General features: G+C 38.3%; 1 protein-coding gene across 9 annotated transcripts in view; it reads left to right on the forward strand.

Annotated features, from left to right (window-relative positions):
• DGKI (diacylglycerol kinase iota) overlaps positions 1 to 25,835 on the forward strand; it is a 468,554-nt gene that overhangs the window by 410,580 nt on the left and 32,139 nt on the right. For 7 of the 9 annotated variants that reach the window (XM_059933287.1, XM_059933288.1, XM_059933290.1 and 4 more), the window contains one exon: positions 6,584 to 6,609. In XM_059933287.1, the coding sequence (XP_059789270.1) occupies positions 6,584 to 6,609 (26 nt within the window). Of the gene's footprint in view, positions 1 to 6,583; positions 6,610 to 20,450; positions 20,575 to 22,362; positions 22,691 to 25,835 lie in introns of those variants that run through there. The other 2 variants (XM_059933289.1, XM_059933291.1) reach the window with 2 other exon arrangements.

Here is a 25,835-nt window from a genome sequence, read left to right on the forward strand (position 1 = left end):
TTTCAGAATATGAATCTCTGCTTTTGTGCCTATTCAGGTGCCTCTTACACCTGTCCTATATTTTTATTCCAAGCTCACCTCTATCTATGTGGTGGCCCCTTTGGTTGCCAGCTCCCCACCAGGAGGTGGTTTAGAAAATCTCAGTGGAGGGTATATGTGTTGGGGACACTGGGGAATGAGATTAACATTCATTTGTGGGTGATTCTCTCCAAAAAGTAACAGACCCATATAGGTGGGTCCCCAGTATTCATCTAATCTGTTTTTAGGAAAGAATATGTAAAATGGATAGTCTACTGACCTCTCTCTCTCCAAGGGAGGGAATGATACAGATAGTCCAAGGAAGGGCCAAGTAGGAAAGCCATGGATGCTACTGAATTAAAGCCATGAGATGAAAAACATAAAAGCAAAATATTTTATAGAGGCTTGAAAAAAGTAGAGTCAGGACAGTATTACTCAAATAAAAAAAGAGAGATGTGGATGGACCTAGAGACTGTCATACAGAGTGAAGTAAGTCAGAAGGAGAAAAACAAATACCGTATATTAATGCATGTATGTGGAATCTAGAAAAATGGTATAGGCGATCTTATTTGCAAAGCAGAAATAGAGACACAGAGGTAGAGAACAAATATATGGACACCAAGGGGGGTAAAGGGGGTGGGTGGGATGAATTGGGAGATGGGGATTGACATATATACACTATTGATACTATGTATAAAATAGATAACAAATGAGAACCTACTGTAGAGCCCAGGGAACTCTACTCAGTGCTCTGTGGTGACCTAAATGTGAAGGAAATCCAAAAAAGAGGGGATATATGTATACGTATAGCTGATTCACTTTGCTGTACAGTAGAAACTAACACAACATTGTAAAGCAACTGTACTCCAATAAAAATTAATTTTTTTTAAAGAAGGTATTGTGTTAGGAAGAGCTTGGAGATTTCATGGAGGCTGCCAAGAAAATGCCCATATCTAAAATGTATTGCAAAGCATTTCACCACCTCATAAAGGCTGAACTAGTCACGATGCCCATCATCTCCGTTCTAGGTTTATTGATTGAAAACAGTAAAACATTGCAAGAAGTGCAGTGTTTCTTAAAGACTTTCACTATCCTAACTAGGACACTCCTGTGCTCTTATTGTTATGACATTGCTGGTAGAACATTGGGCACATTTTTCAGTGTCCTTCAGCCTTGTGGTTGATCTACTGGAAAGATTAGAGGCTTTGAAGGGAAACATGCTGATGGAAGGCAATCTACACAACCGTTTTTGTGTTTCTTAGACATTCCTTGTGTCTTAGTGATGACAAATTCTAGAAGCAGCCCTGTCGAATACAGTAGCCGCAGCTGATGTGTACTCTACGTCTCATTCCCTCAGATTCTTGAAATCTGCGTACATTAATCTTATAAAATAATTCGTTCCAGGATGTTATAGCTGTATTTAAGTGGATAATTTCACATTTTCTGTCTTTTCCTTGGGAGCAGAGGAGAACAAACTCATCCCCTTGGGGACCTTGGAGACATTCCTGAAGCTGACTGTCTCAAACACAGATTTCTTTTTTTTTTTTTTAACTTTATTGCTTTAAGAATTCAAGCAACTTTTGCTTTGGGATCCATAATATGGCTGTGCCTGTTTCAGCATAAAAATAATATTTTAAAAATATTTTACCAGTTAAATTTTATAATTCCCCATCTAAAAATGGTGTCTTATTTTCCTGAGGCTTCCCTTATTTTCAAGTTCCCATGTGTACCCTAGCTGGAGAAGTCTTGCCTTCATTTAGAAGGAAAGAAAAGTATGGATATTCAATTAAGCAGGGTCAACATTGGGAAGGGGACTTTCACTAGCAAGTGTTCCAATTAAAATTACAGAAAAGTAAATCAAAGTGGTTAAAAAGCAAAACACTTCCACAAAGCAGATATTTGAAGGGATAAATAAATGAATGGATTCTTACTTAATATAGTTTTAATTGTTATTCACTTCCCCTTAATCCCTTTTTTCCCACTGCAGTGGTGACACTGTGGGAAAGCCCACGGGTTTTTTCTATAACTTAATAGTTCAAAGATCTGGGCAAACCTTTGCTGTTTTCCTCCACTGTCATCTTTTAGCTATTTTTTTTGACCATTGTGTTTCTTCTTTTAAGTTTCTGTTCACAGAGACTCTGTTTCCTTCCCTTGTTTTCTTCCTTCCTCCCTTCCTTTCCTTATTCCATTTATCCATTTCATGGAGATTTGTTCACAGTTTTTACCTGCTTCGTGCCATCATCTTTTTAGGATGTTCTCAGCCTGAGTTTTGTTTTTCAGAAGATCCTTGTCCTGCTCTCTTCTCTGAGTATTTTTGTGTAGATGTCATGATGGTTCCTTTTTGTTCATTACTCATATATGTATTGGGTGAGTTCTTTTTGGAACCCCTAGTTTGGATGGATAATTAGGGATAGTGGGTTGGTGTGTTTCCGGAAGCTTGACTTTGAATCTTTTGTCTTCAGACTCTTTCTTAGCAGCTCTCTCCTCCAGGGTTTGATTCTGCTACTGAATGGCTCAGAGCGGAGGGCTTTCTGTCATAGGTTTTGTGGTCCGTGATGTAGCTCATGTCTCCTCAGTTAAGATTGAAACACTCTGTCTCCCTGAAACTTGGTCCAATTTTACTATAGCTGCTCTTCTTCATATATAATAATTTCAGTTTAGGGACATCTTCTAGTTTAGCCAAAGATGATACTTCCTTTTCTGTTTCTTATTCCCCCTGTTATTTTCCATGAATTTCAAAAAGGATTGAAGAGCGGAGATACTAACGTGGCAGTTTTGCGATACTAGTCTGTAGCTTGTCTTCTGCCTTTATTCTTGCTGTTTTGTAGTCTGCTCGCTACAGCTGCCCGAGCAAAAGCACAGGTGAGAATATGTGACTTCTCTGCTTCAGAACTTTGCTCTGTGTAGCTTAGAAGGTAAATGACAAGCACTTCAAATTGGCCCCTCAGCTCCTACATGAAACGCCCCTCCCTCCTCTGTCTTTAGTCCTGATGTTTATGACTCCTTTACATTTGAGCAACACTGAGTTGCTTGTATGTCTGATAACATGTTATGAAATTTCCTGTCTCTACCCCTATTTCATATGCCTGTTGCCACCCCATGGAGTTCTTTTTTCATACTTAATAGGCTTCTACTTATCCTTCAAAGCCCAGCTCAGATGGTTCTTGCTTTTTGAAGCCACCTTTTACTTTTTTTGGAAGAGAATTGGTCCCCCTCTCTTCTGTGCTACCCCTTTACTCATACACGTTTTGATTATTGCATTTTTTCATTATACTATAATCACTTGTTTACATATTTTCCTCCTTCACTAGATTATGAGTTCCTTGAAATTGATATCTTGTTTCTTTTTTGATCCACATCACTTGGCACGGTGCCTGGTACTTAAAAGGATCTCAAGTAATAACTATTATTCAGGTTTGAATCAACATAAAGGGAAAGATTCAAATCTGAATAATAATTATTCAGGGTCAATAAAATAGGAGAGAGATTTTTAAATGCAGGTCTTGAGTTTTTGTTTTCGTTGTCTTTGCTGAATTTGAATGAATGTAAATAAAAATGTAAAACAATACCAAAACCAATAAAACAAAGCAAAATCAAGTATAAATATCCTGTAGCCCATAATAAAAGACTAGGGATGAGGAAAGAAGTGAGGGGGAAAACTCTAAATCCTGGAGCTACTTGAGCGCTAGTGAAGTAATAGTCCGCATTGTGAGAGCAGATAGGTTCTCCAAGATAAAGTGTATGTGGAGGAGGAATGAACAGGCTGGGACAAAGCCACAGTTCTTCAGGTACAGTGGGAGGAATAAGCAGTGAGCTTTCTTTCCTTCCTTTGTTGTCAGGTTAAGGAACATTTATCTCTTCCGGGGATTCAACCTCTCTGTTGTAAAAATAACTTATACTGCTGATTTCATGATATTTCATCTCTCCTGAGCTAAGTTCCAGAAAACTTTTTATGCCCATTTCCAGCAATAATGGATGATGTACACGTCTCAGTGGAATAATTTAGTGACTCGCTCCAGTGAAAGGTGAAATACTGAGTGAGGATTGAAATACTCCATATGTCTTAAAATTCCACAAACCCAGGCGTGTGGGAGACATTCAGCACAGAAACTCAACATGACTAATCCTTAGAAAACAGTCTGAAATCGATAGTTCTTCCCCACTGCCTGGACATACTGCGGAAGGCATCCCCTTGGGGCTCTCAAGGAGCCATCTGGAATTTTTCAGACTTAATATTAGTGCTTTGCTTTTACAGAAAGGCAGCAAAAACCCTCACTGGCCTTCCACCTGAGACATTTAGTGGTCCATTGGCATGGATTTTCCTTTATTCCTGTAGCTCTGTGAGAAATTAATTGCAAACCATCTAAGACATGCTTTGCTTCCTCCCCATCAGAAAACACCAGGAGTGAAGATGTTTCCTTGTTGCTGACTCTTTTTTCATGACCTCTGCAACTTAAGAAATTCTCTAATTTCTTTTTTCTTTTTTAATTTTTATTTTATATTGGAGTAGAGCTGATAAACAATGTTGTATTAGTTTCAGGTGTACAGCAAAGTGATTCATTTATACCTACACATGTATCTGTTCTTTTCAAATTCTTTTCCCATTTAGGTTATTACAGAATATTGAGTTCCCTGTGTTATACAGTAGGTCCTTGTTGGTTATCTATTTTAAATGTAGTAGTGTGCATATGTCAATCCCATTTCACCTCTGTTCAGCCCCCTCTGCCCCTTTGTTTGATGGTGGTCATCTCTGTTGTAGGGGGCACAGGATGTCTTTTGGCTCTGAGAGTGCCCACACTGTCACTAATTTGGAGCTTCAGGTCATTCCCTAGACCCTTCCCTCACAGCTGACCTAGGAGCTGGCAAACTCAAAGGTGGTTTTAAGGTGACGTGGTGATTTCTGAGGAGCTCCAGAGTGTGTCTGAGTCCGAACTCTAGTGTGTGGTGCTGAAATTAATGCAATTTAATACATTTTAATCAGGGACCCGCTATGTTCTAAATAAGACATGGTCCTAGGTTCCAAGAAGCTCACAACCTAGTGGGAAGACTGGTGTGTGAAAGTGTGAAATAGGGGGACTCCAGGGAGAGGACAGATCAGCTCCACCTGAGGAGGCCCAGCAGTATTTCTCAAGCAGCCGACACCGCAGTGATGACTTAGTATCATGTCAGGTTCCCTCCCTCTGCTCCCGTGTCCACCACTCAGATGCCAGTTTTTTCTCCACCAGATCTGGGGACCCTCTGTAGTTTTCACACACAGAAGTCTACTTGAAGAGACCTATAAGGTTGAAATGATTTCACTTTGCCACCCAATGGAAGTTCAAGGCTGTCTCACCATTATTCCTGTGTCTTTATACTGTACTGTTTGTTCACATAATGGACAAAAATATTTCTGATCAGTAGATAAAGTAAAGTGGTATCGGGCATCCCAAAGTAGCCAAAATTGTCCTTCAACCACTATGCACCCACTGAATGATTCTTGCCCCAACGTTTGTCATCATGTCTCATGAATATTAGTTATATTATGACTACATATAAATATTAGTTATGTAAAGTTTGGTAGCTTTACTACCAAACTCATGCATTTGCCTTTGGTCATCTCCCTGCTATGGGCTCCAGCAGGCCCATCATTTAGAGGAGAGGACCCCTCCCTCCTGGTTTCTTGCCTCTCCCTTCAAAATTCTAACACCTCTGAATGCAGTATTATGCATCTCTCTTTCTCCCAAGAAAAGCATGAGTCAGTAGTCAAGACTGTATCTTTCAAACTTGAGGGGAATTCATCAACAAAGTTGTGTCTGTATTGCTCAAAGTAACTCAATTAATAGCCGAGAAAGAAAAGGTCATTATTGTGAAAGGAGTTGATATGATGATCCGTTGGTATCTTAATATTGTAATTAGACCTGAGCCTCAAATGATATGCAAAAGTTATCACTTTGTAGAAGTTCTGTGGGATCCCAATGGTTGCCCTTCTGCCTCATCCTGACTCTCACAGGTTTAGAGACATAAGGCCAACATGTAGACGGTCTACATCATACTCACTGAAACATTAAATTCCACAGTGAGTGGAAGTGAAAAGCAATATTGATAAGGGCACATGTCATTTCCTTACTTCTGTCTCATTTTTTATTGTCCAAGTAGATTTCTTTTTTACCTACAGACACTTAATCTAGTGTTTATTTACATCCCTGGTATTTTCTATGGAGGCCTGGCCTTCAGCACTAGTGACGTCACAGGATTTCATCCATCACCACATTTCTTTTATTGTGAGTTCTTTTATTGTGTGTGATGAATCCAGACAGTTTAAGTTTGTTTCAGTCTTACATCACCATGCTAATAGACTATTTTAATAACATCTACCACTCAACCAATCCAGGTAAGCTTTGGGAGTGATTAATTGGAATATACCATACAACCAACACATCAATTACACCATCTACTACTATACTGAATTTCTATTTAACTGAATTTTGGGAGTGTAATTTCTATGAGCTTATTCTTGATCATTGTTGTACCTGTAATTATCAGTGTCACTTACAAAAGATTTATCATGCTTATTATCTCATTTTAGGTCACCAGTCTCTTCAGAAGATCACGGTAAGAATCTGTCTTACTTATACTAATTCAGAACTAAAAGTTGAGCTGTGGTCCTTGCATTTCACTGTCAGAAGGAAGAATTATTTAAGAAAATGTCTTTAAGATGTTTGCCTTGTGTTTTTTTAGTGCACAGTATGAAGCGCTTTTAAAAACTTAATGCATTCTAGCTAAATTTGATGTCTTGTATTATCTTCAAATCTGTTACAACTATTTTGGTTGACAGATATTTCAAAGCTTAACGTATTCTGATTTCTGTCCCATCTCCAGATACAGTTAACCCTTGAACAATGCAGGGGCTGGGGGCACCAACCCTCCGTGCAGTCGAAAATTTGTGTGTAACTTAGAGTTGGCCCTTCATATCTGCAGTTCCTCCATATTGGCAGATTCAACCAACTGCGGTTCCTATAGTGCTGTAGTTTTTACTATTGAAAAAAATTCCTCATATAAGTGGACCTGCGCAGTTCAAACTCGTGTTGTCCAAGCGTCAACTGTACTCTGTGTGACTCTGGGCTGGTCATGTACCTTCTCTGAGTCACAGATTTCACCTTTAAAGTGGGGATTTGTAGTAGGTATTTCCAAAAGTCCCTTCCAGAGTAGACATTGAGATTTGCAGAGAATGTTATGAGTCTGAAATTGGTAGTAGTCTGAGCTGTTATGCAGTTGAGGTGAGTTATTTGCATTTTAAGAGATGACTATTTTATTCAAAGGATAAAGTGTGTAGTTTTGTCACATCTAAGGTTTGGAGTTGTACATTTATTCAATCAGTCATTCAGAAATGTTTTATTAAGTGTTTGCAATGAGTCAGTTATGTTATATAATCATGTTATACAAATATGCTATATGGGGCTATGTGCAGGGACAATGTGATGTGTGACACAGAACTTTTTCCCTCAAGGAGCCTGATGGATCCCCTTTTGGGGAAGGGGGCAATGAAATGACACATATGTACTGCAATACAAAGTGAAATTTGATTAATCTTTTATAAAAGAGGGATAAGCCAGGACTCTAAGAGTACCACTGACATTCCACTTCATGCTCATTCAGCTAAGGCACCATTATCTATTTAGCCAAACAAGTTTAAAAAAAAAAAAAAAGACAGCTGTTTTAAGCTTTCCTCTTCACCCTCTCATTGCTACCTGGCCACTAAATTCTATCAACTCTGTTTTTTATTCTTCTTTTACCTCTGTTTTCTTTTCCATCCCCATTCCTTTCATTTAGGGCCACTCCATATCTTACTTGGACCTTTAAAATTGTCTTCTAACTGATAGCCATACCTCTAGAATTCCTTCTTTTATTTCACTGTATACCTACATATCAGCAAACTGATTATGGTAAAAATCTACTCTCATTGCCTGTAGGATGAAATCTTTTCAATAGACAATAATTATATTCATCTTTCCAATATTGAACTTAAACATGGAATAGAAAGTCCTAAGTGATGGACTCTTTGTCTTCCTCTACTGCTTACTGCTTCTTTGGGCATCTTTCCCCTTCTCTCTATGCTCTGTGCTCTAGCCATGCGGCATTACATCTAATTTCTGAAACTCAGCACGTTTATCATGTTTCCCTGCTTTTAGCCAGGCTGTTCTGACAGAAGGCACTCCTCCTTTTTGCCATAGACAATTTATACTTACCATTTGAGACGCTGTTAATCATATCATCATCTGTGAGAGCTTTCTGCCCTACTTAACATTGCATCGCATATTTTTCTTCATTCTGGAATTTAACTTAAAAATTTGATGCTTGATTTACCTATCTCCCCTGCTAGACTGTGAGTTCTTTGATATAGATCCCAACAAATAGCAAACATTCAAAAGATGTTCATTAATTGAATACTTAGAGAGAGGTGGAGTTTTAAAGTAGGCCTGTTCTGCTGCTGTATCATAAAGTCTCTCCCAATGTTGGAATGAAGTTGTATCATGTTCTATGAAAAATCACAGGGGAAATTATGTTCAGGCCTATTAAGTCAGAATTAGGCATCACCCACCTAATGATGACCTACTGTTATATGCTATTTTGCTCATCGGTGTTGGTATTGACTAGGTTTTTTATTGCATATTTAGAGGTCCTTAGATTTTCCGGTTCAAATGATAAACCAGAAATTTGTGTTTGGTTTTTATTTTGAACTAGGGTTTCCTTTAATGACCTTTGTTTGCATTTGCCTTCCTGTCTGTAAGAACTTAATCTCCCATTCCAGAATAAAGGGGGATGGGCTTCTGAATTACAATTCTGTAGTCCGCTAGGAATTCTTAAGGGCTATGGGCTATCAGCAAGCAGTGTCAATGTCCTGGGGAGTCCTGAACAGTGACAACTACCCAGAAGACTTGTTCAGTATTAACAGCACTTCAGAATCGATTATTTTAAGAAGTGGGTATATGTGATTAATTAAACATTATCCACATTAGAGGGCTTTTACATTTCCATGGCTTCAAAACATTTATTACATGTCCGTGCCTCTTAGTTCGATTCTGCAACTTCCAAAAATGATTCAAATATGTAATGTAAAATTATAATGCTGATTGACCTAATCTTACCTAATTTTCATATCTTCTAGCCCATGTATCCTTGGAAAAATATTCTTTTCATTTTCTCTATCACCAAGATTTTCTATTAGCACTTAAAATGTGTTTTCTTATGTTTATACATTTTAAAGTGTTCATGTTTGCTGTGGTTAGCATAAAACCTTGAGTATCATGTCATCAAGCTTGTGTTTGTATACAGTAATGACATTGCAGTGTACTTGTAAGAGAGGTAAGAAGTAGCATTTTTGCTTTCTCAAAGTTATGGGTAGAAAAATCGAGGCACATTGGGCAAATGGATTGTGAAATTGGAAAAGAAAGCTCTGTGCCTCTTGACTTTCTATTTTGTTTGCTTTCCACCAGTGATCCTATTCCTCTCTCTGACTGGTCTCTTTGGCTATCCCCAGAACAGACTTCATTCCTGAGAAAATCTTATTTTCCAAAGTCCAATAACCCTGACCTTCTCCATCCCCTCAGATTATCCTTTCATGGAAAATGTGCTTGGATATTGTGGCTTTGTTATTTTCCCTCTTAGTTTCAGTTTCCTTACCTGTAAAGTGAGGCTATTCGTATCTGCCCTGCCTACCTCATGGGATTGTTATGAGTTCAATTGTGAAATCATCTGTGAAATCACTTTCCAATTTGTTAAAAGCACCCTGAGCACAATGCTGTTGGTGTCAGCAGGGGATGAGGAAGTATGTGTATATTATGATGTTTGCTCAGCATTACACACTGCCTTGGACAAGTTAAAAGATGTGCTGGGGAGGAGAAGGGGTGTGAAAAAGGTTTCTTTCAACATTATCATTAAATATTAAATTTTATTGGAAGCCTTTTTAATATCTGGGTGAGGAGGAGTAAAATGGTTAATACACAATTTAGCCTGCAGTGACAAAGTAAAGGGACAGTTTCTGATTAGATACGGGGTCATTAGATATGGGAAATTGATGATATAAGGCATAAGTGAAATGTAGAATGTTTCTATTTTTATCACAGAGTATCAGAGTCATTAAGAATAAAGGCTAAAATTTACTGAGTGCTTCTTGTGCAGAGACACTGTGCTAAAGTGTTTCAGCTACATCATTTCATCTTTAACAAAGCACACTACACAGTAAATATGTTCTCCTCAGTTTTTAGTGGGGGAAACTCACAGTACTTACATAACTTGCTGAAGATCACACAGCTAGTTAGTGGTAGAGTTAATTTTCAAACCCAGTTCTAACACTCCCCTCTTGCTCATTTACCCACCATGTCCCCAGAAAACAAAAGAAGTGATTGTCAGCATTCAGGTGAATTGATAGAATTATAGAAAGAAAAAAATTTCCCTCTAACAAGAGGTTATTTACTAATGTGTGAGTAATTTCCTTTTAATGACAAAACAAAACAGATCAAAAATAACAACTTCTCCCTCCTGCTGGGAATGATTTGTCCCCGTAGAAAAAGTAAATACCAATGTCACATTCTCTCATAATTAGATAACTGAGTGAAACTGAAGCTTCAGGGAAGCCTGCCATGCTAAGTCCCAGGGGGAACGGTTCGTTTTAATGTTACAGCTGGAAGCCAGAGTCCTACTCCTTGTCAGGAGATGAGCTTGATGGTGATGAATTGCCCTGTCCTACAAGTTTCCTCTGCGTTTAGTGCCTATTGCCCCTGGAGCCACCTCTGGTGGGTGCCCAGGCTGCTTTGCCTGCTCTGAGCTCTCAGATTCTGTCTTGTCCTCTTAGCTTGCTTGCTTTACGGCCTCTCAGAACGCCTCTGTGCTGGGGCACTGACAGAGGGTCAGCTTCCAACCAATGTGTGTTCACTTACAAAGTAAAAGACATTAATTGAGAGGAAATGCCAACGATCTGATTCCCCCTGGCATGTCTGAAGCAGGTATCCCTCTCCTGTCCTAGCCCCCAGACCTGTTGTTGGTAAAAACGGTTCTTTCTCACTTTATATGGTAGTTCTTCTGTTGCAGCAGTAACACAATGAACAAGAATGGGAGTGGAGGCTATCTGGAGATAAAAACTGTAACAGCCATAATCACCAGTGTAAGTCCCCAAGGACGAGCCACTGTCAGGAATCGAGGCAGTTTTACTTTGCAGTGGGTTGTGCGGGGAAACGCATTGTAGACGCATTGTAGGCCTAAAGCTCTTTAATACATCGATGGCTGTCTCTGGCTCAAATACCATAGATTCTTATTTCTCTCTAGTATAAATATATATGTACATATACATTTACTGAAATAGAAATATTCATAAAAATGTATAAAATTTATCTGCTCAAATTATAACCAAAGGAACTACTGTATACCCAGCCCCCAGTCTAAACAATAAAATATTTGTAGTAATCTGGAAGCTTCGTGATTGCCTTTCTGATTACATTCTCTTCCCTCTCCTATGGGGATAACTACTATTCTGCTTTTTTTGTTAAAAATTTCCTTGTTTCTTTTCATCATTTTACTACACGTATGCATATTTCACCTATGGATATGTGTGTGTGTATAAATATATATTTTATAGATGTATTCCATATATGTGTGTATATGTATATAGTTCTGCTTATTTTGAACTTTTATAAATTGAATTCTTTTGCAAACTCTTCTGTGATTTGCTTCCTTTGTTACAGAATAATGCTTTTGTAATTCATCCTTGTTGATGAGCATCATATTCATTTCATTAATTTTTCATGTTGTATAGTGTTCTGTTGTATGAATATATAACAATTTATATATCCAAATTCTGCTGATGAATGTTTAGGTAGGCTCCAGGGTTTCTTTCTTTCTTTGTTTTTGTTCCTTTTGCTATTGCAAACAATATTATGAACATTCTTTTTCATAACTCCTCCTGGTGTCCATTTGCAAGAATTTCTCTAGGGTTTAAACCTGGCGATGGCATAGTTACGTGGTAGGTTATACACATATTTAACTGATCACAAAATGACAAACTGTTTTCCAAAGTGATCATTCTAATTTATACTCCCAACTGCAGTGAGAGTTCCTAATAATCCACATCTTTGTCAACACTTGATATTAACTGATTAAAAATTTTTGCCAATTTGGTGGCAATGTCAAATGGTATCTTGTGATTTTAATTTGCATTAAATAATTACATATCAGATTGAGCATTTTTCATATATTTGTAGGTCATTTGTGTTTACTTTTCTATGTAATTCTTTATTTCCTTTGCCCATTTTTCCCCAGTGGGTTGTTTTATCTCCATGATTCATAAACATTTTAATGTATTCTAGGTAAAAAATTTGTGCTGACTATACGTGTTGCAAATTTTCTCCAGTTTGTGGTTTATCTTTTCAAACGGGGACTTTCCTTCACTGACTTGCAAAGCCTGTTCTGTCTCCCCATATTTGTGGGTTTCCAGATTCCCTTTTCTGTTTTATTTACCCGTATGTCTATTTCTGTACAATACCATGTTGTTTTAATTGCTGTAACTTTGGTAGAAATCTTGATATCTGGGAGATACCTAAAATTTGTTGTTCCTCAAGAGTGTCTTGATTGTATGTGGACTTCTGCTTCTTCATATAAATTTTAGAATCAGCTTATCAAGTTTTGTGTTGCAATTTTCATGGCAATTGCATGAATCTATACATGAGTATAAAGAGAATTGATATTTTTATGATAATGAGTCTTTTCATCTCAAACCACATCTCTTTACATTTAACTTTTTTTTAACTAATTAACCTTTTAAAATGCCTATCAACAGAGTTTTATAATTTTTTTCATGAAGGTTTTGGCCATCTTTTGTTAAATATATTCCTAAGTACTTAACATTTTAGTGATATTTTATATTTTTAAAATTATATTTTCTAAGTGAACATTGTTGGCGTATTAAAAGGCAATTGACTTAGAATCTTGTTTCAAAATCTTGAATCAGGATTCCTGCTAATCTTTTATATTCATAAACTTTATCTAAAGGGTCCTTTTGTGAGGAAAGTATTTTCCTGAGAATTTTGTTTCATCTTTTCCAGTCATTGTGCTCTGTATGAGTGTTTTCTCATTCTTTCTGTGCCGATTAGAACGCTCGGTATAGTATCAAATACACGTAGAGATAGCAGTATTGCCTTGTTCCTGACCTCCAAGTCAGTGCCATCCACAAGTCACCATTACTTGTGAAGGTCATTGGCAGGTAGTCATGGTGTTGGTGGTGTGGTTGTATTGTGGATAGACTTTTAAGGATTTTCCCCTTCATTCAAATTTGTTAAATTCAACAGGTATTGAATTTTACTGAATTTTTTATTCATCTTTTGAGATGATAATATGCTTTTTCTCATTGGGTCTTTTACTATGGTGCACTTCATTGATTGATTTTTTAGTAGAAACCACTATTATATGCATGAGATGAGTTCAAATTGGTTATTACATTTATCTCCTTTATATATTGCTGGGTTCAGCTTACTAATATTCTACTTAGAATTTTTACTTCCATATTCGTAGTGTGATTGGCTTTTAATTTTTCTTTTTTATAGTATAGTGCATGTATGATGTTCATAGCTTCATAAAATGAATTGGAAAGCATCTCCTCATTTCCTAACATCTGGAAGACTGTAACACTTGAGTTACCTATTTCTGGAATATCTTAGAAGATCCCATCAGTAAAGTTGTCTGGGGCTGGCATTCCCTTTGTGGGGAAAATTTCAATGACAGATTTGTATTTTTTAATGTTGGAGGAGATAGATTTTCTATTTCTTCTTGAATCAGTATTGGTAACTATTTTTAAAGGAATTCATCCATTTTATTAAAGTTATTTTTCATGTTTTGGCATACATTTTTAAATACTATCTTACTGTCTGTGTAACTTCTATGAGATCTGAGGTTACATCTACCTTTTCATTTTTAATATTGTTTGTGCCTGCTGTGTGTGTGTGTGTGTGTGTGTGTGTGTGTGTGTGTGTGTGTCTGTGTCTCCTCCACCTCTCTCTCCCTCTCACCAGAGGCTTAGAGCCCTCTTTATGTTACTGGTTTTTCAAGAAACCATTTTTTCCCTTCATTGGTCCTCTGTATTATGTATTTGTCTTCTGTTTCATTAGTTTCTTATGTTTATAGTTTCCTTCCTTCTAATCATTTGGCTTATTTTTATTCCTTTTCTACTTTTTTTCTAACATAGACATTTAAGTACAAACATTACCTGAATGCTTTCTCTTCCCTATATATCTCCTGGAATTCCATTTAGATGCATGTTAGACATTTTCATGCTATCCTATATATGTTTTACCCTCTATTCCCTATTTTATATCTCTTTGTTTCTCTGGAATGCATCCCAGATAATTTCTTCAAAGTTGTTTTCTTGTTCATTTTTACTGATTTTTATTCCTGTTCATTTAAGATTATTCTAGGTGAGCTGCTCGTTTCCTTGGGCCTTTATGCACGAGAATTCTTTAAGTCCTTCAGAGAGGTTTTCCAGTCACCAGAGAAAACTACCAAACTTGATTAATATAAATTAAATTCTCCATTTGTGAGTTTGTGTGTGTGGGTGCTTGTTTGGTTCTTGTTTAGAATGCATAGGAAACACAGAGACATTAATTCAGAGTGCATCGTATTCAGATAATGGCAGTAACTAGTTAATGTTCATCACCAGTCATTATGTCTAAGTCTCTCTAGTTATTTTAGTTGTCTGAACCACATTCTCTGGTAGATTCCTTAGGAAACCAGCTTTTTTCATACAATAGCAGTTGGTCTGGGTCTTTTACCCTTGAAAATTAGTTGTGCTGCATACAAACTCACTGGGGCACATGTTCTTTCCTTGACATTTTAAATATTACATTTTTCTCCTGTCATAAAGCATTTGCTATTAAAGTCTAATGATAATATTCTCCTTATAAAAGTCACTTTTTTTTGGTCTTAATACCCAAAGGATATTTTACTTTCCTTTAATGTTCAGTACTTTTATGAAAATATGCCTGGATGTAGATCATTTTGAGACATGACACTATCTAAATATAAAGTTTATTATTTTTTAAACTTCAGAACCGTGTTCTTGAATTAAGTGTTTGTTCTGTTTTTTTGCTTTGGTTTTCTTCAGAAATTCATTTTGTATGTTTGTTTTATCTTCTTTGCTTATCTTCAACCTTTGCCATTTTCTCTCAAATTCTTTTTATCCCTTTCCTCTTTTCTTTTTGATTTTTAAAAGTTCTTTGTTTCTTCTACTTAAGGCTTTATTGGTTGAATTTATTTGTTCTTGTGTTCTTTCTAGTTTAATTTGCAAAATGTTTTATTCTTTTATTTCTAGTGTTTTGTTGAATTAATATCACCTCATTTCTGAGTTATTCAAATTCTGATTCATGCTATTTCTTTGTATTATGTGTCTTTAAGCTCATTTGAAAGAGTACGTTACTACTTTTTTTTTATAGCAAGTATTTGTGATTCACTTCCATTATCTGTGGAAATGTTATTCTGTTCCTTATTGTTGGTTTTTTTCCTTCATGTGAGATTTTACATCCTTTTTTTGATACTTTATGTGAAATTAGTTTTTCTGAAATTTAGAAAGAAAAACATGTGTTAGCTGTTCTAACTTCAGAGAGCTCTTTCTTCGGCTGGTTTTGTGTACTGTTAAAAATGTGGTAGCTTGCTTTCTCAGACTTCCCGGCTTTGATCCCTAGCCTCTCTTCCATCCAGCCCTCTTTCCTTTACTCCTTTTGCCCCTGTTCTGCTCAGTGTGTATTCCACTTAGAAGAGTACCCTCACTTTGGGTCCTATCTTGAAGGGGAGCCCTGGCTGCAATGCCCCAGGTACTTTTAGTCCTTACTGGGGGCCCTTGCACTCATGTGCTGTGGGAATGGGAAAAGCTTCTGACAGTTTCTGTAGGTGTTCTCACCTTGGCCCACTGTACTGTTCAGTGAACACCTGTTGGCTGTTTTGAGGCTTCCTCTTCTCAGGTCCATCAGCTGCCCTGATGCTTTCCTGTGCTTTCCAGCACAGACGTTGATAGAATGCAGGTCATTTGACTCTTGGTGTCTTCTCTCCAGCCACTCGTAATTTTGAGGTTTATAAGGGTATCTTGTTACTTCGTCTTAAATGTTGACCATGTGTTTTTGGTTCTTCTGGTTCCTCTGTCTCTCTATATGTGGAGACTCAGGAATATTCAAATAGTCTGCTGCAACTATTACCACCATCTTCCCACATTTCCTGATTTTTTTTAATGCAGCATTTTAGCTTAAATTGTTAAGGAAGTAGCTCATTCCCCTTATTATCAAAAAGAGAAACCTATATTCTTTTTTATTTAAATAAAAGTTACACATCTTGAGAGTTATATATATTTTTAAATATCTATGATACCTCCTGAAATTAAAAAAATTTTTTAAAGAATAATTGATTTTTGAGAAACTAAGGTTGGAGGGATTAATGGTTTGGGTCCTTGTGTTTTAGCAAAAATAAGTTCAACTACTCCTTTGAAATTATTTGGCATAATATACTCTTATGTGTACTTAAAACTGAAAAACAAGGTCAGTATTTATTAAAACTTAATAAGTTCCAGGCAGTGGCTTAAGGGATGTTCTGCTGAGGTTTAGAGAGCTTAAGTAACTTTAAGGTCACACCAAACTATTAAATACTGAACCAACTGCTCTAAATGTTTTATATATATTTAACTTTCACAACAATCATAGTACTACTATTATTCCCATGTTACAGATGAGGAAACTAAGGCACAAACCTATTAGGTGACTTGTTCAAGGTCACATGTGTAGAACTAGGATTCAAACTCATACTCTAGATCCAGATCCCATTTTTAGCCCCCGTCTATATAGTCTCTCAATAGCATGGCTAAGTTTTGAGCTAATGTTATAGGAAATCTTGATTCTTTTTGTTGAAAGGAGACCTCATAATTATTGGGCTGGAACTGGTCGTTAAAAAAGAGATTTTATTTTTTTCTTCTCGTATCAGTGAGCAGTACCCTTGACACAAAAGAACAATTTAAAGTTATATTCTTGTCCACTTCTTTTACCTCCATACTTCCATAATCAAGGAAACAGGGATCTAATTTCCGGTCAGTAGCACTCAATCTTAAAAAAGGTAGAATTCTTGAAAGGTAGCTATTTCCTTAAGAAAATATCACATACGAAGAGAATTATTTTATGACCAGAAGAGTAGAGTGGATTAAGAAAGTTAGATGTTTTTCCTTTTTATTTTCTATAAACTATTTTTTAGTAAAATGTGATAAGTAAGCTTGGCTAATGATACAGATGGAAACATCTGCAGATCTTTAATTGCCTTGCTAGGAAGAGTTTCCAATATTGGCCATCGCAGTATGCCACTTTGCAATGACCTTGGGCTAGCTAATGCAGAGTTGCTAGAGGGTTTTTTTGTTTTTGTTTTTTTGCCCCCAATTCAGTTTATGACTGTGGAATCCCCTATTGGCTTTTGTATTTAGATTCAAACTTTTTAGTGCTCCCTTTTGAGGTTCTTCCTCACCCTGGTTTTGTTTACTTGCTTGAATGAATTATTTCTACATCCTGCTTGGGGGGCCCTCTCCAGATCCCATCTCCCTTGTATTCACACAGCCATATGGCTTATGTACCCTCCTACCATCTCTCTGGCAAACCATCTTCATTGTCCTTCATTCCAGCCCCTCCTCTGTGCTCATTAATTCTGTGTTTTCGAACCACCTCCATCGATTCTAAGGACAAACAATGATGAACTTTTCTAACAACTCAAATGCCTGTGATTTATCCTTCCCTATTCGCTGACTGGTTTTTTGAGTGTATTCCAAATTTTTTCTCCATGGGTGGTGTTGCCCTTCTTATTTAACTCTATACTCAATGAATAGAAATGTTGCCCCATTCTATGCTGTGCCCTGGCACAGACCTGATTCCCTCTATACAAGTCTCACTGTAACATTTGCTGCAGTATGTGGTGTTGGCAAACAGCACCTTCCAGTACAAATCTTTGAGTTCCATTGTAGCCTCATTAACATTGTTCCCTCTTGTAGAGGATAGGTTAGTGCTGGTCCTTTTCCAAAGAAATTCAGTTACTAATGTGCTGAAAAGATGGCCTTTTATGGTGGTCTCACTGGGCGCTCCCCAAAGGCTGTGTGAAAGGAAAGGAACAAAAATGACAGCATGAAAAAAAGAAAAAAAAAAAAGATGACAGCATACTTTTCCTTGGCTAGTCTTTCACATTTCCTAGGAAAACAGACAATCACTGCTGATTAAAAACAAAATAAAACAGAACAAGCAAACAAAACAAACCCCCCCCCCAACCCTGGGCTTTCCAAAATCAGGTTGTATTACTTTAGTTCTTTCCTGACCCTACTGTTCTCTCTCATCCCCCCTTATTAAATCTGACTATTGACTGTAACTGTATAATCCTTTGATCCTTTTGGGTTCTTTGGAATGCGCTGTTGGTGATTAGTATCTAATTATCTTTTGAAGCCTTATTATAGATGTCTGTGTGTGTTGAGGGGGGAGTATTCTTTTCTAAGAGTTACATACAACTTTGCTTTACATTGCCTTTGGCCTCAGAGAATATTTAAGTTAAAGTATTTAAAACACTGCAAAATAGGAAAGTAACAAAAAAAGGAGAGAGGAAGGGATGAAGGCTAATCTCCTGGTTGCTTTTAAGTGGATGGGTGGGAAGAGGTCATCAAATACCGTTGTGTCCTGGATCCTCCAGCAACAAATGAAGCTTTCATAGATCTCATTCCTACAGATACATCACCTGTCCTACAGGTAAGTGTTTAAAAAGGGAGTGGGAAATGACTGTCTTGGTCCACGTGTCATCATCTGTGAGAGCAGAGATGAAGAATTGCACTGGCTTTATAAATTTTACTGTTTATTTAAGCTCTTTACTCTGTAGAATGATATTGTCTGGGTTACCCATATAACCAAGGGGCTAGCAGGTACATTGGCAGTTATTGTAGTATGGTCCTTATATAAGGATCATTGTTATTGTTACTCCATTTGTCTGTGTTCTACTTAACTAGAAACCCTAATAGCCAATGAAAACTTTTCACCCAATCTGCTCTACCTAAAGCTTGTTTTTCTTTTTGATGGCTTTCTCTTGCAAAGAACTGGGTGGGTGCTGGCAACTGAATCACGGTCTTAGACTAAGCCTCTCTTGTCACGAGTACCAGTTGCAAAATATTAGAATACGTTGTTCCTTTTTTAGGGTGGTTCCTCGAAGTTAATCCTGGATGTGTTACTTCAACCTGTACGTTCCAGGATCTTGGAAGCATTTTTCCTGTGTGTATTTTTTTTGCCCATGATGCCCATTATAGCTCCTTAGCCTGTGCTGTCCTGGATAGAGCTGGGAAAATAGTCATCAGTCCAGCCCCTCTTTTTCAAAATGATGAAGTTAACTAAATGCTTCCTTCCTCATTTTGCCGGCTTTCTGTGTCAGTTCTCTTTTCCTGGATGCTCTGAATTTTAGGGTATGACTCTCTTAGCTTCATGCAACATCCCTTCTTCCAGTCAGTGTAACTCCACACAATACCTGTGAGTAGTTCATTACCACGGCATTTCCTTTCCCTGGCGCTGCAGCTTTATTTTCTGCACCTGCCCTCATCAGAGCTAGAAAAGTATGGGGCATGGAGACAACTAAAGCTGCATCCCTCGTGGCTGACCAGGGAAATGTTGGGAAAAGAGGACCTCGTTTCATCACCTAGTGACACCGTAGTGCTATCTGACAGTCTGTACAGCCACATAAGGGGGACAGTGTGGTCCCCTGCTGGGGAGAAAAGGCTCCCTCGTTAGCCTTTCACATGCTGGGCTGACAGCCTGGCGCTATTACACAGTAGCTATGTGCCCTTGAGCAACTGTCAACCTCAGTAAGCCTCAGTTTCTTCATCCTTCAAATGGGGGTGATAACAATAATACTACATATCTAGTCGACTTACTGTGAGGATTAAATTGGATAATATGGGGAAAGCATTTAGCTCTATGCCTAGCGCACAGTTTGCTTGCAGATATTAACAAAAGAAAGGGACAGAGCAGGAGTGTAAAAATGCAAGAGAGAGAGCAAGAAAAACTGTCAATGTCAAGTAACGAAAATGGGAATATATTTTTCTATAAATAGACCCGATAGATCTATTTGCATGGACTTATGACTTTATTTAAGCCTATTGTTTTATAAATTTACTGGAACTAAACATCTCCTTCAGGGAGCCCAATGGACAGAGAAAGAGTTGTGTCATTCTGGGCAGTGGTCACTTGAACGTGGATGGTAGCATCAGGCAAAGACAAGAGCCTTGTTCTGGGCGTGGGAAGGACCAGGCATCGCCTCGGCTCTGCCTTTTGCAGGTTGGGTAACCTTAGGCAGGGCACTGCTTTCACGCCTTGGTGTCTTCACTGAGCAGGCTGAGCTGGCTGACGTCTAAGGCTCCTTCTGTTCAATAGATTGAGGCATCTAAGCGAGGACAGAATATTGGACAATGAAACACATGAGGCAAAACCAAAAACGTCATCTGCCATTTTGGAAAGGTGTTTTGGAGACGCCTCCGCCCTGCTAGCGTATGGATTCCTGCAGCTGAGTACCAGGCAGTTACTTCTGCTTGTGAGGACAAACAGCACTGCTATTTTCACACCTCACCTCGTACCCAACTTTCGAAAAGATGGAAACCTGACTTTGCAAAGCACGTAAATGCTGCAGGCAGCTTTCACACTGGCAGCTTTCTTTATCAAGGTAACAAAATACATTACTATTTAATTATGCAGCTTCCAGCTTCTCTCCTGACAAAGCAAAGCCCCACGGCTTATTGAAAAAGGGATTTGTAAGCAGCCAGAATCCACTCAATTTTGCTCAGTCTGGTGACATTCCCATCCCCTCTTTTCACTCTAGGAAGTGAAGGCAGTTATTTCAGCCACTGCAAAAAAATTAGAGTAGTGTTTTACAAGATGGTGAAAAAGTCGTTTAAACCATACCATTTCTGCAGCAGTTGGCTCTGTTTCTCTGATCATGCGTCTCTCTGTTTCTCGTATCTTCCCTAACTAACCCTGAGGGCTTCTTCTCGTTCTTGGAAAGCATGACCCATCCAAAGACGTTCTTCTTCTGGTATTGATTTCCCAGTGAACTTTCCTTTTTTTCCTCTTCTCTAGATTTAAGCTCTTTTTATCTTTGAGGAAAAGAGTGACAGACATGACCAAGGTTACATTTGGAAAATGGAGTTGCTGAGTGATTTTCACTGACATTTTTTTTAAAAAGTCTTTGACCTCACATTGCTCTCTGAGTCTTGGAAGCACCCTCTTTTTACTTCTCTGACTCATTTCTCCCTGCTCCCATTTCAGCTCTCCTTCTTTATCAAGTGAAACTGCTTATCACTTTGTCCTCCATGGCTCTATGCTGCCGGTCTTCTCTATAGAGAACTCTCCTCCCATCTTTTTGCCAATGCAAATCTTCCCTTTTTAAACAATTTCTAACAAATTCCCTAGGAAATCATTCCATACATCACCCTACTTCTTTAGCAAGCAGAGCCGCATGTGGTTGTGTAAGTGTACACATGTTACTTTATAGGTACCCTTACCTTTCTGTCTTTAGAGTATATGAATCCCTAAGAAGAATGAAGGTTTAGTTTTATTGTTTTCTGTCTTAGCAACTGGACAGTAAAATCTGCTCTTTAATAAATACCTTTGAAGTTCAACTCATATACTGAAGCCTTTTCTACTTTGTATCGTATCCTTTGAGCAAGCTTCAGAACTAACCATTTGCTTTATAATTCTTGCTTCTAAGGTATGATATTGCTTAGTCAACTTAGCATAATATTGAAGTGAAAGTTAAAACTTATTTTTTCATTTCTCTGAAGTAAAATGCTTAATTTTTCTGTGCTTCCAATTAATATCTGTCATATGTTGATATGGGGAAGAGCCTAAATTAGTGTTTTTCTTATAACTTAATTGCAGATACAAATGATCTTGTCTGTCTTCACACTTACAAGTAAGGACAAACTCTAGAAATTTTACCTTTTTCGAAAAAGGTACACTTTTGCTGTATGTGCATTTTGCTGGTATGTCTCTGAAAGTGTCTTTTGCTGTGTCAACTCCTCCTTGGCTTTATTTCGTTCCAGGGAGGAGTGTTTTGGCTAAACCTGGTCTTCTTCTCAGTTCCAAAGGTCTTTACCTGACAGAGTGGTCAGTGTGCTGCTAGGAGATGATAAGGTACTTAACGGACATCCCGATGACCGGATGACCTATAAACCTATCATCTTATTGAGCTCAAGAGCACACTCATTTGTACTTGGATCTTGGCCTTAAACACCATTTCCCATGCAGTCTTGATATTTGGTTAAAACCGATAACCATCCATCACTTTCAGGCGCTGTCAGATCTGCTTGCAGCTACCACTGAATGAAATGTGAGCGCACTTCTTCAACCTAAGATCCTCTTAGAGGTCCTGAAGGACAGTACTAAAATACATCACATGAGTCCAAGGAGACCCGTCACAGGAGGAACGCCAGGCTGACGTTGAGGGAAGGGATGATGCCGAATCCCTGATGCTCTCGTGAAGATCCTCAGCAAACATCATTAGGACCTGAGGCCGGCAGCTCCTCTTCTCCTTGGCACCGTCCTCTCATCTGTGAGGCTAACGAGGACCTTATCTCTTAGTTCTTCCATTTCTCTTACCCTCTCAGGATTACGCTTTATCATCCAAATGCCAGGAAAGCAAAAATAAACAAAGTTTGTCAATCTAAATTAAATTCTCTCGACATTCTAGGGATGAAGGACTTTTGGAGAATACTGGAACTTTTTTTGTTTTAATCTCTTACATTGCTAAAGCAGTTTACAGTGCGCTAAGCATTTTAGTAGGTATGACTTTATTCGTAAGGAGAAAGAGTGTTATTGTGTACTATAATTATTTAGGGTTCATGAAGTTAGTAAGTTGTAATCAGATTGAAACCCTTTACAAATAGGAAAAAACCTCCCTGTGGATGGAAGCTCAATGTTTATTGAACAAAAATAGTTGGTAGGATTCTATAATATTGATGCTAAAAATGAATTTATATTTTTCTAGTTTTATGGGAATAATTGGGTATTCCTTTAGAAGATGGTACTACATAAAAAAGTGTGTCGAACCACTTCATCCAGAAATGATAATATTAATCTGTCATCACTAGAGAAAACATTAATTTTGAGCTATATAGACTGTCAAGAAGGTATTTTCAAGAACTTCTCTGGTCCCCCAGTGACTAGTGTTAGCACGTATTTTCACAGTTGGTGGAAAGTAACAGGTTGTGACTGTGGAAGAGTATGAACCCAATTGGTCCCTTAACTTGTGAACTTGTCTTCTCTAACCCAATGCCCAAAGCAGATTAATTAACCTATGACATTTGTTTTAACAGTGAGCCAAGACTTACTACCAATGTCCTAGTAAGTAACATGCATCGTTGCTTAGTATAAGGCTTTCATTTGACCCATAATATAACCATTTCTGGTTTATTGAGATACTTACAATGGTGTGTCACTGCCTCTAATAAACACCACTATATACCTTAAAAAGATATGGAACTATTTTCAGCTCCAAAATTTACTGCCAGGTGTAGCAGGGGCCAGTAAAGTAGACTTTCTTCTATTCCTTAGAACGTCTTCCTTGACCCAGAGTTTGAAGAATATTGAAATGATAGCCAGCTGAATCACCAGACCATAAGTATCCACCAGGTAGTTAGTAAGCACTTCATATATTTCCTGTACTATAGAGTTTTCATTGAAAGGTGGAGTATGGATAAAACAAAGAGGAAAAAAATTAAAAACACAATCCCTGTGCTTGTGGCTTAATTGCAGAGATGGGACTTAAACATGTAAAACAACCAGAGAACAATTTCACAACAAGAGATAAACAAGTGGGATGTTTGGGAGAGACATCTGGTTCCTGTACTGTTTATAGATCATTCCAGTGCTGTATAAGAGAAACGGAACTGACTGTTTCTGAAGAGAGCACGTCCTGGTCCTCTGGCAGCAAGGTGCACGTTTTCTGCCAGGAGGGAACACTGGATGGGGGCTGTTTATTTTTTCTCCAAACAGGAAACCTCTTCCATGCTAATAGCAGCTTCAAAAAGATTGCTGTAGCAGATGGAAAGAACCCATATACGTTCGTGAATTCAATTAGCAGCGACTAATTGAATTTGAGGATTAACTCTGTCATTAGAGAGACACAAAACCTATTTATGTCTTCCGTCTCTGGTTGCACATGCTAAGAGGGATTTGGCACAGGTGGTATCTGAGTATTAGACCACTGTAGCATTGAATGGCCCTTAGATGCCACTGATGGGTTAATCCCAATGACGATGAGATGATAAGATGACAAACTGCGTGAGAGGTGCGCTCTGTAACCCTCCATTCCGTGTTTCAGCAGTGGAGGAGACGCCAGTCGGCAGAGCGTGAGGAACACAGGACTAGAGTTCTGTGAGCGTTTGCCTGACTGGAGAAGAAAAAGAGGAGGGGCAGTCTCTTCTCACATCTGATGATTAAAGAGAGCGCACCTTATACAGAATTCCTAATTCAGTTCAACCAGCATTTGTTGTCTGCAGAGTCTTCTACTTGCCTTCCTCTTGCTGCTCCAAAAAGCTGGTCCTTCTGATAAGTAGTCTTCCACCTTTTCTTATTTATCTGCCGAGATACTCATGATGTAAAACAGATGACACTGTGTGCAGATACACTCCCATAGATCACACAGGTGACAGAAGCTACTGTTCTTGGTCAGTTCCCAACCCTAACTGAAAGTCAGCGCCAACCCACTGACTCCACGCACATCACGATGCAAGTGTGGGGTGTGACAGCTTGTGTTTTCCAAAAATAGCCACAGCGGTATCTCCCATCGCACACATTCTTCTTGCAGCAGAACTTTGACGTTCTTTTCATCGAGCTATGAGGTATGTGTCTCCTTTCCTTGAATATGGGTGAACTTAAGCCTGCGGCAGAGCGGACGTGACGCTGTGTGATTTCCAAGGCAAGGTGACTTCCACTGGGCTCCCTTGGAATGGTTGCTTTTGAAACAGTCAGCATTTCAGGAGGAAGCCCAAGCAACCCGAGGAAGCCCGCGCGAGAGGAGTCAGAGCTCCCAGTTACCAGTTGTGTGTGTGACCTTCTGAAAAGTGGCTCTTGGAGCTTTCAGTGAAGCTGCCCGAGCTGATGCCAGATAGAGCAGATATTTCTGCTTAACCCAGCCCAAACATCAGCTTTTGAACAAAATAAATAATTCCCGTGTTAGAGCCGTTGCGTGTTAGGATGGTTTGCTATGCAGTAATAGGGAACTGATACAGGTTTATGTGTCATTATAAGAATAATCTTGAGCTTGTTCTAATATATTATTAAGAACCCTTAGTATTCTAGCTATTATTAGCAAAGAACTTGGCATGTATCTTATCATCAACTGTCAAAACTTCCTTGAGGCCTAGATTAAAACGCAGAGATCTTTAGAGATATCTAATTCCTCCTTTCTTTCACCTCGTCTTGGGTTTGTTCAGTATGACTATGTAAAATAATATCAATTGTCAGTCATTTTCATGAGCTGCTTCCTCCTTTCTGCCTAATTAGCATAATTCACGATAGTTATCCATTATCATTAAATGTGTGTTAGATTACCTTTGCTATGGTTCACGATTATATTAAATTCCATTTTGGGAGCTAAGCCTTCACAGTTTGTTGCTCACGTACCAGGGCTTGCTGCTCACAAAGTAGAAAAATTGGACAGAATGCTGCTGATAAGGAAAATGCAGGAAAAGCTATGCAGAAATATGTATCTCAGAGAAGTAAGCTCTTGGGCATCTGACGGTGCAGACTCTCTGGTGGCTG

Source organism: Balaenoptera ricei, chromosome 9 (genome assembly GCF_028023285.1).
Source record: "Balaenoptera ricei isolate mBalRic1 chromosome 9, mBalRic1.hap2, whole genome shotgun sequence".
NCBI classification, from domain to species: Eukaryota; Metazoa; Chordata; class Mammalia; order Artiodactyla; family Balaenopteridae; genus Balaenoptera; species Balaenoptera ricei.